Source organism: Crotalus tigris, unplaced genomic scaffold, assembly GCF_016545835.1.
Source record: "Crotalus tigris isolate CLP2741 ecotype Arizona unplaced genomic scaffold, ASM1654583v1 scf7180000017631.5181431, whole genome shotgun sequence".
Classification (NCBI taxonomy): Eukaryota; Metazoa; Chordata; class Lepidosauria; order Squamata; family Viperidae; genus Crotalus; species Crotalus tigris.
In genome coordinates this window covers 4,603,415-4,623,369 of record NW_024096525.1, presented here as the reverse complement: position 1 = coordinate 4,623,369, position 19,955 = coordinate 4,603,415, and the positions used below count along the sequence as shown (strand labels likewise).

At 45.4% G+C, this 19,955-nt stretch overlaps 1 protein-coding gene across 4 annotated transcripts in view; it reads left to right on the top strand.

Annotated features, from left to right (window-relative positions):
* Positions 1-19,955, top strand: part of AGO2 (argonaute RISC catalytic component 2) — a 58,934-nt gene continuing 38,979 nt past the window's right edge. Inside the window, exons 1-2 of one of the 4 annotated variants that reach the window (XM_039334558.1) lie at positions 1-243; positions 15,452-15,647. In XM_039334558.1, coding sequence (XP_039190492.1) covers positions 180-243; positions 15,452-15,647 — 260 coding nt within the window. In that variant the 5' untranslated portion in view covers positions 1-179. Of the gene's footprint in view, positions 244-11,822; positions 12,132-15,451; positions 15,648-19,955 lie in introns of those variants that run through there. The other 3 variants (XM_039334556.1, XM_039334555.1, XM_039334557.1) reach the window with 3 other exon arrangements.

Below are 19,955 nucleotides of genomic sequence, written 5' to 3'. Positions count from 1 at the left end.
GCTGAGGCGGCGGCGGCGGCAGCGGAGCGCGGGGCGGCCGCAGGGAGGGCGGCCCCATTGCCAGCCTCTCGGGGCGGAGGCGCGGGCGGAGGCGGGTTTCCTTTCTTTGGGCCGCCGCCGCCGCCGCTCCTGCCGCCTGGACGCCGCTCACCTCCCACGCAGCCCGGCGCTCGGCCGCCATGTACCCGGCCGGGGGAGCCGCCGCCGCCCCCGGGGCCGCCCCCGGAGCCGCCGCGGGGCCCGGTGAGTCCGCCACGGGGCCGGGAAAGGCGGGCCTGAGGGGAGCCGGCGCTCGGCTGGGCCGCGCGGCCGCCCGGGGCTCCTCTTGAGGGGGGGAACGCGGGCGGGAAGGAGCCCCTTCGGTGGCTGGGCCCGGGGGCCTTTCCTGAGGGGGAGGCCGCGAGGCGGGCAGGCCCCGCGGACGCGCTGAGGGGGCTTCCCCGGCCGGGCAGGGGGGATGCCTGAGGGGGGAAGCCCGCCGAGCGCCACACGGGGCTTGAAGGGGCGGCTTTCCCTGAGGGGGGGGAAGGCCCAGAAGCCCCCCCTTCCTTCCCTCCGCGCCCCACAGACGACGAGCCGTTCGTCCCTAAGCGAGGAATGGCGCCCAGAAGGGGCTGCAGTCCGTCTGGGGCAGCTCTCGGTGGGGGAGGGGTGAGGTGGGGGAAGAAATACTTCAGGTCGATCCGGGCTGATATTCCCCTCCCCCCCCAACCGACACCTTGGCTAAAAACGGGGTGCTGGGTATAACCCCCCCCCGCTTTATTTGATATCTGGTTGCAATCGTGTCTGCTTGCACTCGATGTAATTATAGTGAAGTAACAGCGACAACGACTTGACATGATGGAGGGATAGAAGCAGCCCGGTTCAGAAGTTCCCGCGTGTTTCCCCCCCCCCGCCCTTCCCCAGTCGGTCAGTTTCCCCGCGTGTTCCCGCCCTAGCCGGGGTCCCCTTTGCACGGGATGCATGCACGGGAGAAAGAAAGAAAGACCCGGACTTCGGCCTCTGGAAAGCTGGCTTGTTGCTAGGCCGGCTTGGGTGTTTGTTTTTTTTCCTCCCCCCCCCCTTTGCAAACAAGCCCTGGTTAGGAAGCCATGGAGGGGAAGGTGGCTTATGGGTTTCCAGGGAGCGGGGGGTTCCTCAGGATGTGGCTTATCACATGATGGGTGCTGGGAAGTGTAGTTCTCCCTAAACATCGGTGTCTTTTTGAGGATGTTTGTGGGGGGAAAAAGTCCCCCTGTTTTGTACATCCTCTTGCAAGGATTGAATGTCTCTGGGCATTCCCTAAATTCAGGGATGAAAAAAAGCATCTATTTGCTTTTCAGGTGAAAGAAAAGCTGCACCCGGAAAGGAAGGGGTGGGGGAATGATTAGTGGGGTTGCTTCAACAGTGAGATGGGCAGGATGTAAGTTTGATAAATAAGTATTAGTTTTTGTTGTGGGGTCCTAATTGGGTAATGAAAGGTCTGCAAGAAAACCATCAACCAACTGAGAGCGGCAAGGACCCCAACGGTCCAGTCCTGAGCTACAAGTAGTCCATCATCGCTTACCCATTTTTGTTAGTCTTGTTTATTTTTAGGTATTTTATTTGGGCTGCATTGTGTTTTCACTTTATTCTCTTCCGTTAACTTCAGTAATTTTCTCTCTGTCTCTGTGTCTCTCCCCCCCCCATATACATTGTAGTGCTTTTAAAAAAGTGTTGATAATGGTTGTTTGCCAGCACCTCGGCATGATGATGATGGGACGGCAAATATTCTATTGTAGGAATTATTTGGGGATTGTTACAACTGTGTTAAAGAGGACTATTATTTCCTGTAGTGGTTGTTTATGGCAACTTCTACAAGAAGGTGATTGATCCAATCTTAAATGATCAGTGGGTGTTTTACTCATTTGCCTTCCCCCTAGCCTGTTGATGTTGCCCAAGTCAAGCATTTTGAGATTAAAACTGAGATGGGACAGGGAAGAACAACTGAAGATGATCAAGGGATACTTTCTGATTTCTTAGGGCTGGTTTTCATGGCTGGCTTGTCTCAACAGCAGTCTGGCTGCTAACCTTTGACGTACTAACTAGGTGGACATGCTAGAGAAGGCAAATGGGTCCAGAAGGGTCAAGCACAAGGCCACGTCAATGGAGGAAGGTTATATAAAGGAAGTTTGCCAATGGAAATTGTAGTTCCTCAATCACCAAAGTGATTGGTGATGCTTGGCTTCCAAGACTGGGTGGGAGGAGTAAAGAAGCAATGGAGTCCACCTGGTCAGAATACCGACCATCCCTGTGTGAAAGCAGAGGAAGGGGTTGAGATCCAGAATGGCGACTTAATTGCTAGCTGATGTAGGAAGCTAGGGAGATTAACGTAGAGAAGGAAACAGGAGGTCTTTAGGAAATAATTATTTGCAGAATAAACTTGTGTTAGATCCAGAGAAGCGGGAGAGAATTACAAAGGAATTATGTCTTGTTCCCATGACTCCTTGGCTATTAGAGGGAGGGAAGAGAAGACACAGGCAAACTAGCAAGATTGTGTTGTAATAAAGTCCTTCAAAATCTGTTTCCTAACCTAGTCTACCTTGAAGGAGTGATCGCTGGTTTCCAACTTAAGGTTGCATGGTGGAACTGTTCCTAATAAAAGTAGGAGGAACCACGACTTCTGAGAGCTGTCACACTGCAACTCCCATCTTCCCTCACCATTGCCCATGCTTGCTAGGAATCATGGTTGAGGAGCTTCTTGAGGGCCATGGGTTCCCATATGGGTGATGAGCTTCCACTGGAGTTGATAAAATGGATAGAAGGCCACAGTTTCCTTGGGTCAGAGACAGTCTAGTGAAATTAATTGGCAGAAGACTTACAAGAAAGTATTTCTCACGACATGATTTATGAAACTGATTAACCTAAGATGTAGAGTTACTACTGGATAGATGGCTTTAACCATCGGCTTACGTGTAAGATGGATGATGGACACGCGTATGCTGTTGGGTGAGAAGCCATAAGTATTAGCTAAATTAAGTTGTCCAAAAGAGGTTGCTGGACCAGAGAATCCTATCTGTAGGGTTGTTGTTGTGTTGAGCAAGTTGTTAAGCTTACCTTTTATTGTCGCAACTTTTCCCCATTGGAATAACTTTCACGTGCGCTGTTGTCAGGAGCCCTAAATTATTCCGTTCTGTTGGTGGTGGTAATGAACATCAGTGCAAGAGTTAGGAGAAAGCTGCTTCTTGATTACAAAGGCAGCGTTTTCTGCTATATAAGGTAGCATCTTCCATTTTACATTGTGTCTGAAGTTCTCCCTTTAGCCTGGCCTCCCAAAAATAGTTTTCCAAATTTCCCATGCTGTAAAAATATAGATTGTAAGCTGCACTTAAATGTTGCTGTTTTGGAACTGGAAACTATTGAGTACTGATACTATGTACAATCATATTTTAGACTTTAGATTTGATACACATTATGACAAGCCTGGATTAATCTGCTACAGCAGTGTTTCCCAAACTTGACAATTTTAAGGCATGAGGACTTCAACTCCCAGAATTCCACAGCCAGCGTTGCTGGCTGTGGAATTCTGGGAGTTGAAGTCCACATGCCTTAAAATTGTCAAGTTTGGGAAACACTGTGCTACAGGATAAGGTCTTCTTCGTGAAGGGCTGTGGACATAATCTGCCATGCTGGTCCATTAAGTATTGGTAGATCAATGGGTTTTTTTGACTTTCCAGTGTAGGGTTGTCAGGGAGATACTGACCCAAAGTTCTCCTAGGATACTTCCATGGCTGAGAGGGTACTAGAAGATGGGAGACCACTGAGTCAGTTTGGACCACTAGGCCACTCTTCATCGCTGGACCTCTCAGTTCTTGGGGTGGGAGAGAGAGACTGGCCCAAAGTCATGCCAATCAGTTTCGGGGGGGGGGGAAATCTGTATCTCCCTTCTCCTAGTCCAGCACCTTCACAGCCAAAGGTTTAACAACCATTTGTGGGTGGTGGTTGGGACTGAACTTTGTCCTTAACGTTTGTTGCAGCGTCCTCACATTCACCTGATCACAATTTGCTACCTTCTCTGCTAGCTTCTCCCAGGCAAGGTCAGTGGGAAAGCCAGCGGGAACTCGTAAATTATGGTCAGATAAGCAATACTTATGACCATGTTGCTTAAAGATAGAGTTTACAGTCCTACTAGTTAGCATCACTAAACAAGGACTACCTGTATGCCACTCTGCCTATTGGGCTGAGAGGGAATGCTGGTTGTCTGTATGTGTGCACACCCCCAGAAAAATGGTTCTACCACGTGACATTGCGAGATGTAACTGAAAACAACACTGCTTAAAAAAAAAAAAAATCTCCTTGTAGTCTTTCTTCTGAGCTGGCCCTGGGTGATCATCAAGGCTGCATTTTTTAACTTTTGCCATGAGTTAAAAAAGCTTTTGGCCAAACTGTAAATTGGACACCGGGTTTGCTTTCTTAGCAGTTGCTTTTCAGAGTCCCAGTGTGGTTGTGGCTTGTTTGATTCTCTACTGTGGCATTTCTGTGCGAGGAAACGCTCCAGTAAAGCTTAACAAAACCTCAAATAGGATTTGTAGTTGAGGAATTCTAGAAGTCAGCACTTTGAGTCTGCAGCTGGACTCCTCCAAAGCTGAAGCCATCAGGATCTCCCAAAACATAAGTGATAAAAAGTTTTTAAAGGACTTGGCTTGGAGCGTAAGATTTTGAGTTGCGTAGCATTGTGTTCTGAAGTGCTTAGTGTTTCAGAGTTGGCAGTGAAACTCTCTTTCTTGACACTTCTAGAGCAGGGGGTCCTCAACCTTGACAACTTTAAAGACTTGTGGACTTCAACTCCCAGAATTCCTCAGCCAGCAAAGAAGATTTGCTCCACCGAGGGTGGAACTGTCCATCCTATCCCAGTTAGAGAGGCAAAATCTCTAGAAATTTTGAAAACGAAAAAAAAAATCCCCACTTTTTTCTGCTTTTTTTTTTTTTTTTTTTGAAAAAAAAACTGAGGGACAAAATGGAAGAATATGAGGTACCTATGCCTGGTACCATTTATAAGTATTATATAAAGTTGCGTATAAAATATACATTGTAAAATATAGGTTTAGAATGGAATGGAATGGAATAGAATAGAATAAGGAATAGAATAGAATAGAATAAGGAATAGAATAGAATAAGGAAGAGAATAGAATAGAATAAGAATAGAGTTGGAAGGGACCTTGGACGTCATCTAGTCCAACCCCCTGCTCAGGCAGGAAACCCTATACCAGTGGTTCTCAACCTTTTTAATGCCGCGACCCCAACCGGTCGTAAGTTGAGGACTACTCAACCGGTTGTAAGTCGAGGACTACTCAACCGGTCGTAAGTCGAGGACTACTCAACCGGTCGTAAGTTGAGGACTACTCAACTGGTGCAGCACCGTTTGCAGAATGGGACTTTTGGCGGGCTCAGCAGGGCAGAGACAGCCTGGACAATTCCTATTGGCTTTTGAAAGCCAACAGAATTAGACTCTATTCAAGAGAGCCTATTCTATTGGCTTTCAAAAGCCAATAGAATAAAAGGGAGTAGCACAGCTAAGGAAAAGGGAGAAAAAATGGCGGACTGCGTTGTTTGGCGACCCCCGTGAAATGCTCGTTTGACCCCAAATGGGGTCCCGACCCACAGGTTGAGAACCACTGCCCTCTACCATTTCAGACAAATGGTTGTCCGGTCTCTTCTTAAAAACTTCCAGTGTTGGAGCATTTTTAATAATGTGTTCTGTGCATAGGGGAAAAGCGTACCCATTCAGGCAATAATTATACATAGATGAATTCTCTTTAAAATGTGTGTGTGTGTGTGTGTGTGTATCAAATGAAACTCTAATCTATTGAAAGAATCAAAAAGCCTACCATTATCATTAAAACGCTGCTTAATAATTTTCTCTGTTGAGACCAAGGTAGCTACTGACCTGGAGAAACTCAGAGAGGCAGAAAGATTGATGAGTGAAGCCTTTGGAAACCAAACTTAGTTACTTCCCTACCATTAATGTCAATCCAGAAACCTCAAACAGAGCTAGCTTCCATGGTCTCCTCCACTTAATTGTTGTGGATGATAATACAGACCCTCAAAAATCGTTTTGAACTGGTGACCTGTTTTGTTCATCTGAGCGAAATATTCCACGTGCTTTTGAAATGTAAACTGAAGTCACAGAATCATTTATAGTTTATGGGTACTTTGCTCTGGAGAAACATAGAATCACATTGAACCCTAGGGCTGGAAGGGATCTTGGAGGTCTTCTAGTCCAACCTCTTGCTTATTCATCCAGAATAGGGCAAAATCCCAGAGGTACTTTTCAAAAGGCAAAAGTTTTTTTTTTTGCTTGAAAATGTTTCGCTTTTTTTGCTTGAAAATGTTTCGCTTCTCGCAAAAGAAGCTTCTTCAGTTCAAAAAATTTCCCCACCATTCAGTCAGAACTGAATCGGCTTACACGTAACAGAATAACAGAGCTGGAAGGGACCTTGGAGGTCATCTAGTCCAACCCCCTGCTCAAGCAGGAGACCCTATACCATTTCAGACAAAAGGCTGTCCAGCCTATTCTTAAAAGTCTCCAGTGATGGAGCACCCACAACTTCTGAAGGCAAGTGGTCCCAATCCTGCCCAGAAAAGGCAGACATTTTGTATCCTGACTGTACACTTAACTTCTAGTTGATGGGTTGTGAGCAATAGTATATTGGCCTGCATGATAGTTATAGAAGACAATAGGAATTGTGTGAGTACCTTGAGTAAAATTGTTCTGTGAATGTCATACTATGCCTGACTGGACCAATACTGTCCTTTCTTTTAGCAGGGAATGTTCTTGTGCAACAAGGAACAATCAAAGCTGGTACGCTAGAGTACACTTCTGTCTTATTAAAAATGTGATGTTAAAGCCAAAAGCAAGATTCACAACAAAAACCAAAAGTCCCATGTAGCGACAGCCATTCCCTGCATTATAAAGTGGCATTAACACTTCACGTGATCTTTGTTGGCTAGTTTTGTTTCACCAAATTGGGAACAGCAAAACACCCTTAAAAATTCTTCCAAATTAGAATGGGAAATACACAATTTAATGGCAAATGAGATCAAGTAAAAGCCGGTGAATTTACCTTTTACCTTTGAAAGCTGACTTTTTAAGAACGAGGGCATTTGAGTTGCTGAAATTGGTGGTGTTGGTAGATTAATGAAAATGTTGACTTAATATGCAACCTCTGAAGAAATTCCTGCTCTCTGTTGACACACAAATTAGAAGGAACACTTGTGGTTTTGTTCACTGCAGCTCAGAATATTTTAGAGGTTAAGGGGCTGAGAATTAAATTAATTCTGGGAACATGATTTAGTTGTCTAAAGTTGAGCATGAGGTAAAGAAAGTGAATAATGGAAAACTGTCTCTTCTTCCACAATGGATGAAAATACTAGCAGGTTATTTTGTGAAATAGGTTTAAAAAAGAGAGGATGAAATAATAGAAAGTACCAACTGGGATAGTTTTGGAAAGGTATTAGATGGAGGATAAACTTCATAGTGGTTGGTGGTTATTATGGTTCATATTAACACAATATAATTAATACAATACATGTATGAGACCTCATTGAAGTCACAATTTCTTTCTGTGATACGGCAATCAGTATAAAACACAACCACAAATCAATGACATCAGAAGCAACAGCAACATTTTATTATCAGAATTTGAGTAAAATTATAATTGCCAGCAGTTTAATAAATATTCTGAATTCACTAAGTTACACCTAATTTTTGTAGATGTACATGTATACGTACAGTCTGTTGCAAAAGATAGGAGGTACACCCTATACAGGTAGAGTCATCCCAGGGTTTCAATCCAAGGCCATTTTATGTCAACAGCTACCTGGCCTTGGCTGTCAGTGATGTCTTTTTCAGGTTTACATAAAGCCTTTGACTCACCTGAGAACTGGTGGTTGCATCTATTACAGCTTGTAAACTTCTTGTTGGCATCTACTTGGCAGTAGGAAATCAAATATGTCTGAACTGTGAGCTACCTAGAGTCATTTGCTGTGATGGGCAGCTATAGAAATCAAACAAATAATAGATAGATAGACAGACAGACAGACAGACAGACAGCATATGGTGTACAGCAGGGGTCTTCAAACTTGGCCCTTTTATGACTTGTGGACTTCGACTCCCAGTGATGTATAAGTGGTTGGGGGTCACCACAACATGGGGAACTGTATTATGGGGTCGCGGCATGAAAAAGGTTGAGAACCACTGCTATAAGGTGTTATGCTGCTATTATATTGGAAAACAGAATATGCCAGAAAGAGCTGAAACACACACATGAAGATACCTGGATCAACTAAGGAACACAGGACAGGTATGCAATATAAAGCTGTGTCCTCAGCTGATTTGCCACAGTGAAGAGGAGGGGATCTTCAAACTTAGCCCTTTGGTGACTTGTGGACTTCAACTCCCAGAATTCCTCAGTGTGCCTGGCTGAGGAATTCTGGGAGTCGAAGTCCACAAGTCATAAAAGGGCCATGTTTGAAGACCCCTGCTGTACAGTGTCAGGGAAATCTACACATGCTAGAGACACACAATGCAGTCCTGGTAGCCTAGAATGCGAGTTCATTCTGTTCAGCGCTCATGCACCTATCCTTGGTGCGCTGCGTGTTGTGTGTTTGTGTGAATTAACTTTACACCAGCTAACGAGCAGTGCTTGGGTTGCTGGTTCTTCTGAGTACTTCCACCGGTCATTCCTCTCCTCACTTTGTGTCACAAAACCTCGTGTCCAGCTAGGTCCAGTGCCGGCATTCTGCTCTCCGCACAGGCTTTGGAATAGGCACAGGAGCTAGGGATGGAGCGACGGGAGCTCCCTCCATCTCAAGAGCTGGTCTGGAACGACCAGAGTTGCCGACCATTTTTTTGCCTGGCACTTCTGGCGTCATTAAGCCTCTGAGCTGCTGCATCTCCTACCAAAAGTGAAGCAGCCTTTTTCTGGGTCCACCGTCGTTTTTATGTTGCAATTAAAAAAAAAAAAGTACTTGGAAAAGAGGGGAAGAAAAAAAAGTCTACTTTATTCACCAGCTTTGAAGCCCTTTGCCAAAAGGCAAGCCGTTTCATGAAGCTAATTCCTCTGAAGATATTCTTCCTTTTAAATGTGGTCGTATCATTTCATGACCATTCAAGTTCGTAACAGCCTGTTCTAGTTTCTTGTCCTTGAGGTAGGTTGGATTGCTACTTCCAATGCACTCAGTGGGTACTGTGGTCAAGTGTGCATAAATCTGATTGGAATAGACCCAGGGGTAGGCAACCTTGGCTCTTTTATGACTGGTGGACTTCAACTCCCAGAATTCCTGAGCCAGCATGGCTCAGCATGGCAACCTCTCCCTTTCCTCTCAGCATGGCTAGCTCAGGAATTCTGGGAGTTGAAATCCATGAGTCGTAAAAGAGCCAAGGTTGCCTACCCCTGGTATAGATAGATAGACAGGACAAGACAAGACAGACAAGACAAGACAAGACAAGACAAGAGAAGACCTAGATCGGGTAGGCAGCCTTGGCTCTTTTATGACTGGTGGACTTCAACTCCCAGAATTCCTGAGCCAGCATGGCTCAGCATGGCAACCTCTCTTTTTCCCCTCAGCATGGCTGGCTCAGGAATTCTGGGAATTGAAGTCCACCAGTCATAAAAGAGCCAAGGTTGCCTACCCCTGTATAGATAGATAGACAAGACAAGACAAGACAGACCTAGATCAGGGGTAGGCAACCTTGGCTTTTTTATGACTCGTGGACTTCAACTCCCAGAATTCCTGAGCCAGCCATGCTGAGGGGAAAGGGGGAGGTTTCCAAGCTGAGCCATGCTGGCTCAGGAATTCTGGGAGTTGAAGTCCACGAGTCATAAAAGAGCCAAGGTTGCCTACCCCTGTCCTAAGTCCTGCTCTAAGTGGTGAGCCTCCTAGATCAGAGGTGGGCCACCTTGGCTCTTTTATGACTCATGGACTTCAACTCCCAGAATTCCTGAGCCAGCATGGGGGAACTATGGCCCCCTCATGACTTGTGGACTTCAACTCCCAGAATTCCTGAGCCAGCATGGGGAAACTATGGCCCCCTCATGACTTGTGGACTTCAACTCCCAGAATTCCTGAGCCAGCATGGGGGAACTATGGCCCCCTCATGACTTGTGGACTTCAACTCCCAGAATTCCTGAGCCAGCATGGGGGAACTATGGCCCCTTCATGACTCGTGGACTTCAACTCCCAGAATTCCTGAGCCAGCCATGCTGAGGGGAAAGGGAGAGGTTTCCAAGCTGAGCCATGCTGGCGTGTCCACAGAGAGGGCTCCGAGTGCCGCCTCTGGCACACGTGCCATAGTTTCGCCACCACTGTTCTAGTCCAGCCCCCTGCACCCACAACCACAACACTGGTTAATTGTCCTCACTGTTGGTAAGTGTCTAACAGCGAGGACAATTAACCAGCGTTAATTAACAATTAACTCAGAGATGATGGGTAAAAGCTGTCTGTCCTTGGATGCTGCTGTGGTCAATCTGAAAATGGCCTCGTTCTCCTAGGAGTTGAAAAAAGGTATATTCTTCATGAAAAAAAGGACATTTTGGGGAGGCTTAACAATAATAGAGTGGGAAGGGACCTTGGAGGTCTTCTAGTCCATCCTCCTGCTCAGGCAGGGAGCCCTGTACCATTTCAGACAAACGGTTGTCCAGTCTCTTTTTAAAAACTGCCAGTGTTGGAGCATTCACCGCTTCTAAGCCTCGGGGGGGGGGGGGGGCAGCCTGTTTCACCTCAGACCAGTTTAGCTCTGAATTGTTTTGTTTTCAAAGGCGGTCTGCGTTTCTCTGAAATGGAGATATTGGCCATGGATTTGGGTTTTGTCTGATCCATGCCAGCCAACCTCACAAGCTCTTAAGTGGTTTCTTTTTTTGCTGGGGGTGGGAGACCCTGGGTGAATGTTTGCTCTCCATTTGCTAGCGACAGGCCTTTATTTAAAGGAAACCAAAACCCAGTGTTTTTAAAGAATAAGCTGGAAGGAATTTGTACTTCCCACTCAAGTTAATTATCTTTGGCTGAAGAGCTCCCCTGAAACCTTACCAGTAGACTAATTATAATGTTTAGATGCATAAAAAAACTTGGGAGGTAGCTGTATCTCTAACAAATTATTATTATTTTTTTAAAAAAATAAGTCTCAATTTTCTAAGTTGCTCTGCTCAGCGTGTGTGGCTTCTGCTGGTCTGTCGTGGGACATGAGGATTAGTTGAAGGACGGTTTCTGATACGCGCATCCTCCTAAATCAGTGGTTCTCAACCTTTTTAATGCCGTGGCCCCCAACTCGTCGTAAGTCGAGGACTACTCAACCGGTCGTAAGTCGAGGACTACTCAACTGGTGCAGCACCGTTTGCAGAATGGGACTTTTGGCGGGCTCAGCAGGGCAGAGACAGCCTGGACAATTCCTATTGGCTTTTGAAAGCCAATAGAATTAGACTCTATTCAAGAGAGTCTATTCTATTGGCTTTCAAAAGCCAATAGAATAAAAGGGAGTAGCACAGCTAAGGAAAAGGGGAAAAAAATGGTGGACTGCGTTGTTTGGCGACCCCCGTGAAATGCTCGTTCAACCCCAAATGGGGTCCCGACCCACAGGTGGAGAACCACTGTCCTAAATACTATCAATGTAATATTCATAAGGTTTTTTTTTAGAGCAGAGGTCTTCAAACTTGGCCCGTTTATGACTTGTGGACTTCAACTCCCAGAATTCCTCAGCCAGCGTGGCACAGTGGCTGAGGAATCCTGGGAGTTGAAGTCCACAAGTCATAAAAGGGCCAAGCTTGAAGACCCCTGCCTTAGAGAGTATAAGTATTATTGGAAACAGCAGGTAGATCTTTAGAATGTTTACTCTCAAAAAAGTTAGAGATGTGCCATCTCAAACTAACTTCCAGACGTCTGAGAATGCTTGTTTTAAACCCTTTCTGCTGGCAGCTGATAAGGCAAATATGGAGAAAGGACATCTAATGCTCCCTTTGAGATAAGGAACACTTCTGCTACATTGGGAATTACCAACTCCTCTTAAAGATACATGATCTGCATTAAAATTGGATCGGCATAGTCCGGTAAAATACAGGCAATTTGGAAGGTTGTTCAGGAGCAGGATATGTCTTGGATGCCATGCCAAATGTTGTGCAGTAAGTTGAACCAATTGTGATTCTAGCCTCATTTGGGAAAATGTGCTGGAGAAGAGACAGCAGGCAACAAAAAAAAAACAACCCTTTGGGTTGGGTGTGTTAGCAGATAGGAGTCGCCATTCCTCCATTTCAGCACAAAAGAGAGAACCAAATCCAACAGGAAGTCTTAAATATTCCCTAGTTCCCAGCTGGGTAGGATTTTGGGAATCTATTATTTTCTTCTTTAAAAGTCTTCATCCAGCTTGACTCTTGGGGGTCTATATTGGGGGTCTCCAAGACCTGTGGGCTTCAATTCTTAGAATTCTCCTATGCGGGCTAAGCCCACAGTCTTAAAGTTGCCATGGTTGGGGAATTCTGGTCTACATGGATTCATTCAAGTTGTTTTCTTGGCATCTATTCGGAAATGATTGATCGATTGCTTTCTTCCATAATATCTCTAGACTTTCTATTATTAGTATCCAGCTTTGGGATTTCTTAGAGATTGCTGGCTAAAGTCCTAAACCAGTGGTTCTCAACCTGTGGGTCGGGACCCCATTTGGGGTCGAACGACCATTTCACGGGGGTCACCAAACAAGGCTGTCTGCCATTTTTTCCCCTTTTCTTTGGCCACACCCCTGGCACCCGGTGATGTATAAGTGGTTGGGGGTCACCACAACATGGGGAACTGTATTATGGGGTCGCGGCATTAGAAAGGTTGAGAACCACTGTCCTAAACTGACTTGCATTAAACCTATGAGTAATCCTTGACTTCTAACCAGCATTTCCATTGCTAAGCAAAGTGGTTGTTAATGAGAGTTGACCACAATTTTATGAGCTTTTTTTTTTTGCCACCGTTAAGAGAATCATTGCAATAATGAAGTTATTGCGCAAATTTGCTTTACTTATTGGTAGGCAGCTGGGAAGCTCGCCAATGGCGATCAGGTGATGTTGGGATGCTGCGACCCTCGTAAATATAGACCGGTTGCTAAAGTGCCTAAATTTTGACCCCATAACTGTTAACAATCGTAAGTGCGAGCGTCCCGCCATAAGTCCCTTTTTCCTGTTGTAACTCTGAATGGTTGCTAAATGAATGGTGGTAAGTTGAGGACTACCTATAACGTAGAGGTCCCCAACCTTTTGGGCACCAGGAACTGGTTCCGTGGAGAGAGGTTTTTCCACGGACTGGAGAGTGCGTGATTTTGTGTGCTGCCTGCATCCCATGGATGGAGCTTTTGCTTGTTTGTGCGGACCGGTTGCTGGGGTGCTGTGGCACAGTACCGGTCCACGGACCAGGGGTTGGGGGGCCCTTGCTGTAATGGATCTCTTTAAATCAGTGGTTCTCAATCTGTGGGTCGGGACCCCATTTGGGGTCGAACGACCATTCCACGGGGGTCGCCAAACAACGCAGTCTGCCATTTTTTTTCCCCTTTTCCTTAGCTGTGCTACTCCCTTTTATTCTATTGGCTTTTGAAAGCCAATAGAGTAGACTCTCTTGAATAGAGTCTAATTCTATTGGCTTTCAAAAGCCAATAGGAATTGTCCAGGCTGTCTCTGCCCTGCTGAGCCCGCCAAAAGTCCCATTCTGCAAACGGTGCTGCACCAGTTGAGTAGTCCTCAACTTACGACCGGTTGAGTAGTCCTCGACTTATGACCGGTTGGGGGGGGTCACGGCATTAAAACGGTTGAGAACCACTGCTTTAAATAATATCATCATCATTATTATTATTTTAGTGCTTGCTCTAAAGCATTAAAGCTTGAAAAAAGGGTTCTAGCAGTAAGTAGCAGGAAGGAAATGCATTTGCATGAAGGCCAGTCCTTTTCACAACTGTGGCTTGACAGCTGAACTCTGCAGCAAGGCAAAGGCCTTGCAGATGCTAAGGAGATAGTAGGCATATTGGATGCATGCTTAGGGGCAGGCAGGATTTTATAACCCCCCCTTCGTATATTGCACATTATGATTCCGAAGTATGTCAACCATCTGAAACTTCCAGTTACGTTTCCTTGATTCTTGAAAGTTCCTGACTGAGTTGAACCAAGAAAATTGTGATCAGGACAGAACAGAAAGTGAGCACGTTAGAACGTCAGCGATGATGGTTCTAAGACAGAACCTTTTCGGATATACTTATTTCTAAGTTCCAAATATAACTTGTTGATACAACTATTCGTAATTCTCTCTGAATGAGTCATTAATAAAAACATAAGTGTGGCTGTCTGAGGATGGGGAGAAAGACTCATCGTGTAAAGCAGTGTTACTTGAGGTTTTTTTTTTTTTGGAATTTCTGAATGCAAAAATTTCCCAGGGTTTAGCCCAAGGTCTGATTTGACATGCTTGCTTAACTTACTCCCCTACTAAACGAAAACTCATATATTTTCATCCTTAACAGCAGCCGCCCTCTGATTAGGTGATCAGAATTCAGACGCTTGGCAACTGACTCCTATTTGTGATGGTTGCAGCATCCTGGGGTTATGTGATCACTTTTGCGACTTTCTGACCCGCAAAGTCAATGGGGAAGCCCTCCCTTAACAACCGTGTTACTAACTGAACAGCTGCGCTGATTCACTTAACAACGGAGGCGCAGAAAGGTGGTGAAATGGGGCAAAACTCACTTAACAAATGTCTCAGTGACAGAAATTTTGGGCTAAACTGTGGTCATAAGGTGAGGACTATCTGTACTTTGAGCTGCTGAGGTTGAGAAACACTAATATAGAGTCAAATCAGTCCCTGATATAACAGTGATCTTTCAAATAATGGTGATCGGGACTAACGTTTTGCTGAGCACAGGCTCAGATCACGCACCCCACCTTTCAGCCAGATGCAAGCAGCAAAACCACGATGCAGATGGATCTGGGCCAGGTTTAAAAAAGCAGGCAACCAATGTTTGTGGTTTTTCATTGGAGAAAACCTAGCAAATCCTCTCTCTCTCTCTCTCACTTCCTTTGAGGCCTGAATTGTTTTTATTTATGCATTCGCCTAAGCCAGTGCCTCTCCACAAGAAGAGAACGGAAACCAAGGCTTAAGGAAATACGCCAAACATCGTTAGGCTCTAAAACGGTGGCAAGGAAGGTCATAAAATGGAGCAAAACCCACTTAACAACTGTCCGGCTTAGCAACATAAATGTTGGGCTCCGTTGCGGCCGCACGTCAAGGACCGCCTATAACTCTGACCTCTTTTGATACCTAGCTTAGTGTATTGGCATTTTTAGATGGTTAGTCATGATAAAAGATGGACGCCGATTTTAAGGAGAAAGTGACGTCTCCTTTAAAGACGCAGGATGGTTTGGAGAGAACAAGACGACCCCTTGCCTCACTTGTTGTGATTCCCCCCCCCCCTTTCTTTCAGTTCTTACAACATCCCCGTCGCTGCCACCTCCAATGCCGGCATATGCGTTTAAACCTCCCCCTAGACCTGATTTTGGGACTTCGGGAAGAACCATCAAACTACAAGCCAACTTCTTTGAAATGGACATCCCCAAAATGGACATTTATCATTACGAATTGGATATAAAACCGGAGAAATGTCCGAGAAGAGTTAACAGGTACGTCCCATTCTTCTCTTCTCTTCTCTTCTCTTCTCTTCTCTTCTCTTCTCTTCTCTTCTCTTCTCTTCTCTTCTCTTCCCTTCCCTTCCCTTCCCTTCTCTTCTTTTCCTCTCCTCTCCTCTCCTCTCCTCTCCTCCCCTCCCCTCCCCTCCCCTCCCCTCCCCTCCCCTCCTCTCCTCTCCTCTCCTCTCCTCTTTTTTCTTTTCTGCATTCCCCATAGTTCCACACATCTCATTTTTGTCTCTGTTTAAAAGGAGTGCCTTTCAAAGCATGTAGTTCGGTCCTGAGTTAATTTCTCCTGGGATTACTTACGGCGGTGGCATTTTTATTTGAAACCTGAAACAATAATTTTGCATGTCGAAGTATCTTCTCTAAATAAGATTAGTTTCTCCAAATCTCCTTATACCTGGGGTAGGCAACTTTGACTCTTTTATGACTTGTGGACTTCAACTCCCAGAATTCCTGAGCCAGCCTGGCTCAGCTTGGAAACCTCTCCCTTTCCCCTCAGCATGGCTGGCTCAGGAATTCTGGGAGTTGAAGTCCATGAGTCATAAAAAAGCCAAGGTTGCCTACCCCTGATCTAGGTCTGTCTGTCTGTCTGTCTATCTATCTGTCATCTAGGTCAGGGGTAGGCAACCTTGGCTCTTTTGTGACTCGTGGACTTCAACTCCCAGAATTCCTGAGCCAGCATGGGGGAACTATGGTCCCCTCATGACTTGTGGACTTCAACTCCCAGAATTCCTGAGCCAGCACGGCTCAGCTTGGAAACCTCTCCCTTTCCCCTCAGCATGGCTGGCTCAGGAATTCTGGGAGTTGAAGTCCACCAGTCATGAAGGGGCCAAAGTTTCCCTCATGCTGGCTCAGGAATTCTGGGATTGAAGTCCACAAGTCATAAAAGAGCCAAGGTTGCCTACCTTTCATCTAGGTCTATCTATCTATCTATCTATCTATCTATCTATCTATCTATCTATCTATCTATCTATCTATCTATCATCTATCTGTCTATCTGTCTGTCTGTCATCTACATCAGGGGCAGGCAACCTTGGCTCTTTTATGACTGGTGGACTTCAACTCCCAGAATTCCTGAGCTAGCCTGGCTCAGCTTGGAAACCTCTCCTTTCCCCTCAGCATGGCTGGCTCAGGAATTCTGGGAGTTGAAGTCCCCGAGTCATAAAAGAGCCAAGGTTGCCTACCCCTGACTTGTACCATTCTAAATATTTTCCTCTTTTTTTCCCCTCCCCTCCCCTACGGTTAGCGATGCTGTATTTTATATGCAGCTTTCAGACTTAAATCAGTTTTGCGGATATGACCGTTTCCCATCTCACAAATTCCATCTCCTTCCGTCACTCCCGTCGGTCTTGCTTTCTGGTTCGGCACTGTAGCTTGCTAGCAAGCCTCTTAAATGGAGAGGTGGTTGGTACCAACTGCTTATTATCCTGTCTTCACCTGCTGGCAGACACATTTGTCGGGTTGTATAAAAGGACTTTGGAGAAACTATATAGAACAACAGGTACGTTTTACCTGCCTTCCACTGAGTTCCTATGAATGGACAATCGATAGGGGTCGGTTGCTGGGCTTCATCCTAAAACTCTTTTGAGATGAAAAACCCCATTGATGGAATTGATAACGAACTGCTGTGAATTCTGATATTTAAATTGCCCCAGTGTCGGTGTGCGTCTGATTGCAATGGGCTGTGAGAATAACCTTGAGAGACAGGAGGAGAAATTTGTAGCTTAGACACAGTCTGACAAGAGAATACAGAGTCCTCGGCAGAAATGTAATTTGACTAACCCAAAGATGCTTTTTCAGGAGGCAACTGGACTTTCTTGTTTTTCTTTGAAGATGTTTCGCTTCTCATCCAGGAAGCTTCTTCAACTCTGACTGGATGGTGGGGAATGGAAGGGTTTAGACAGCTGGTCATTTGCATTCTCTTAGAGAGTCATTAAAGCAGTGGTTCTCAACCTGTGGGTCGGGACCCCATTTGGGGTCAAACGACCATTTCACGGGGGTCGCCAAACCACACTGTCCGCCATTTTTTCCCCTTTCCCTAGCTGTCCTACTCTCTCTTATTGGTGGCCACACCCACTTGGGGGTCACCACAACATGGGGAACTGTATTATGGGGTCACGGCATTAGAAAGGTTGAGAACCACTGCATTAAAGCTACCTGGAGGTTTATCTGTGCTGTCAGGGTCACCTGCATGGTGCAAATGGGGTGTGGAGCCTTCTTGGAACTGTTGAAATGACTGTGTTGGAGACGGGAGAGAGATGACAGGATAGAATAGAGCTGGAAGGGACCTTGGAGGTCTTCTAGTCCAGCCCCCTGCTCAAGCAGGAGAACCTATACCATCTCAGACAAGTGACTGTCTAGCCTCTTCTTAAAAACCTCCAGTGATGGAGCGCCCACGATTTCTAGTGGCAAGCTGTTCCACTGGTCAATTGTCCTGAATGTCAGGAAGTTTCTCCTTAATTCCAGGTTGCTTCTCTCCTTGACCACTTTCCAACCATTGTTTCTCGTCCTGCCCTCTGGTGCTTTGGAGAATAACGTGACCCCCTCTTCTTGGTGACACCCCCTCAAATATATCCCTCCTCCTCTGTTGAGGGAGGGCTGTTCAATTTTGACAAAGACCAAGCCTCTCAGAAGGAACCCAGAACCCTCCCTAATTCTCTGGAAATTAAAGGCAAGATTCTATTACAGGTAGTCCTTTACTTACAACATTTTAGTTTAGTGACCGCCCGGAGTTAACAGGGGCGCCTGAAAAAAAAAAGTGATTTGTGACTTTCATATTTACAACTGTTGTAGGATCCCCCGGGTCACGTAATCAAAATTAAGATGCACAGAAGTTCCCAGAGACAGAGAGCAGTTCGTAACATCGGTGCATTTATGTGGTGCTTTCTCGGCTGTCACTGTGCTAGCAGTGATCACGCACCCTATATCCGGAATGATTGAAGTATTTAATAATAATAATAAAGTTGGAAGGGACCTTGGAGGTCATCTAGTCCAGGCAGGAAACCCTATACCATTTCAGACAAATGGCTGTCCAGTCTCTTCTTAAAAACTCCCAATGTTGGAGCATTCACCACTTCTGGAGGCAGGTTGTTCCACTGGTTAATTGTTTTGACTGTCAGGAAGTTTCTCCTTAGTTCTAGGTTGCTTCTCTCCTTGATGAGTTTCCATCCGTTGTTTCTTGTCCTGCCTTCAGGCGCTTTGGAGAATAGCTTGACTCCCTCTTCTTTATGGCAGCCCCTGAGATATTGCAACACTGCTATCATGTCCCCCCTTGTCCTTCTCTTCATTAAACTAGACATACCCAATTCCAGCAACCGTTCCTTATATGTTTTAGCCTCCAGTCCCCTAATCATCTTTGTTGCTCTTCTCTGTACTCTTTCCAGAGTCTCAACATCTTTTTTACATTGTGGGGACCAAAACTGGATGCAGGATTCCAAGTGTGGGCCTTACCAAGGCATTGTAAAGTGGTATTAATACTTCACGTGATCTTGATTCTATCCCTCTGTTAATGCAGCCCAGCACTGTGTTGGCTTTTTTGGCAGCTGCAGCACACGGCTGGCTCCTATTTAAGTGACTGTCCACTATTTAAATGGAGGAAGCTGGAAATTTTTGCAGGAGAATAATTATGGGTTTTTTTTAATTGTTCCTTCCGGAGAATAAATTAACCTCTGTCTGCACGAGCTTCTTGAATCGAGGTTTCTAGAACTAATATGGGGTAGATTCTATAGTCTTTGGCCATTGATTCAAGAAAGAGATGAGACACCGTGCTAAACCTCTGGGTGATCTCTTCATTGGATGCCAAAGGAACTGAGGAATAAGACAGAATCCTTAGGGAAGCCCCTAAGGTTCTTTTCCCTCAGCATTTGTGTATCCCATGCTTTGTGATTATTGTAATCAGTGTTGTCAAGAGCTGTTGAGAGTTCAGCAACCAGCAAGAATGGTGGGTCATCTCATGTTCCCCGCAAAGGTTGCCAAGACAGATCTGAACTGAGAATAGATTTGAATAATTATCCAGTGAAGCCTGAAATTTATTTATTTATTTTTCAATTATTGTATTTTTAACCAACCAAACAAAACAAAACAAAGCAAAACATAACACACACACACACATACACACACACAGTATATACTCCTCCCCCCCTTTTTTACAGCGATTACGTAACGGTAATCTTCTATTATTTACATTTCCCCCCTTATTCTTCTTTAGAATATTTGTCCTTATTGCCCCGTTGTTTCTTATTTACATTTTTCTTCCTTCATGTTCTACTTCTTACTGAGAATAATTCATATTATTAT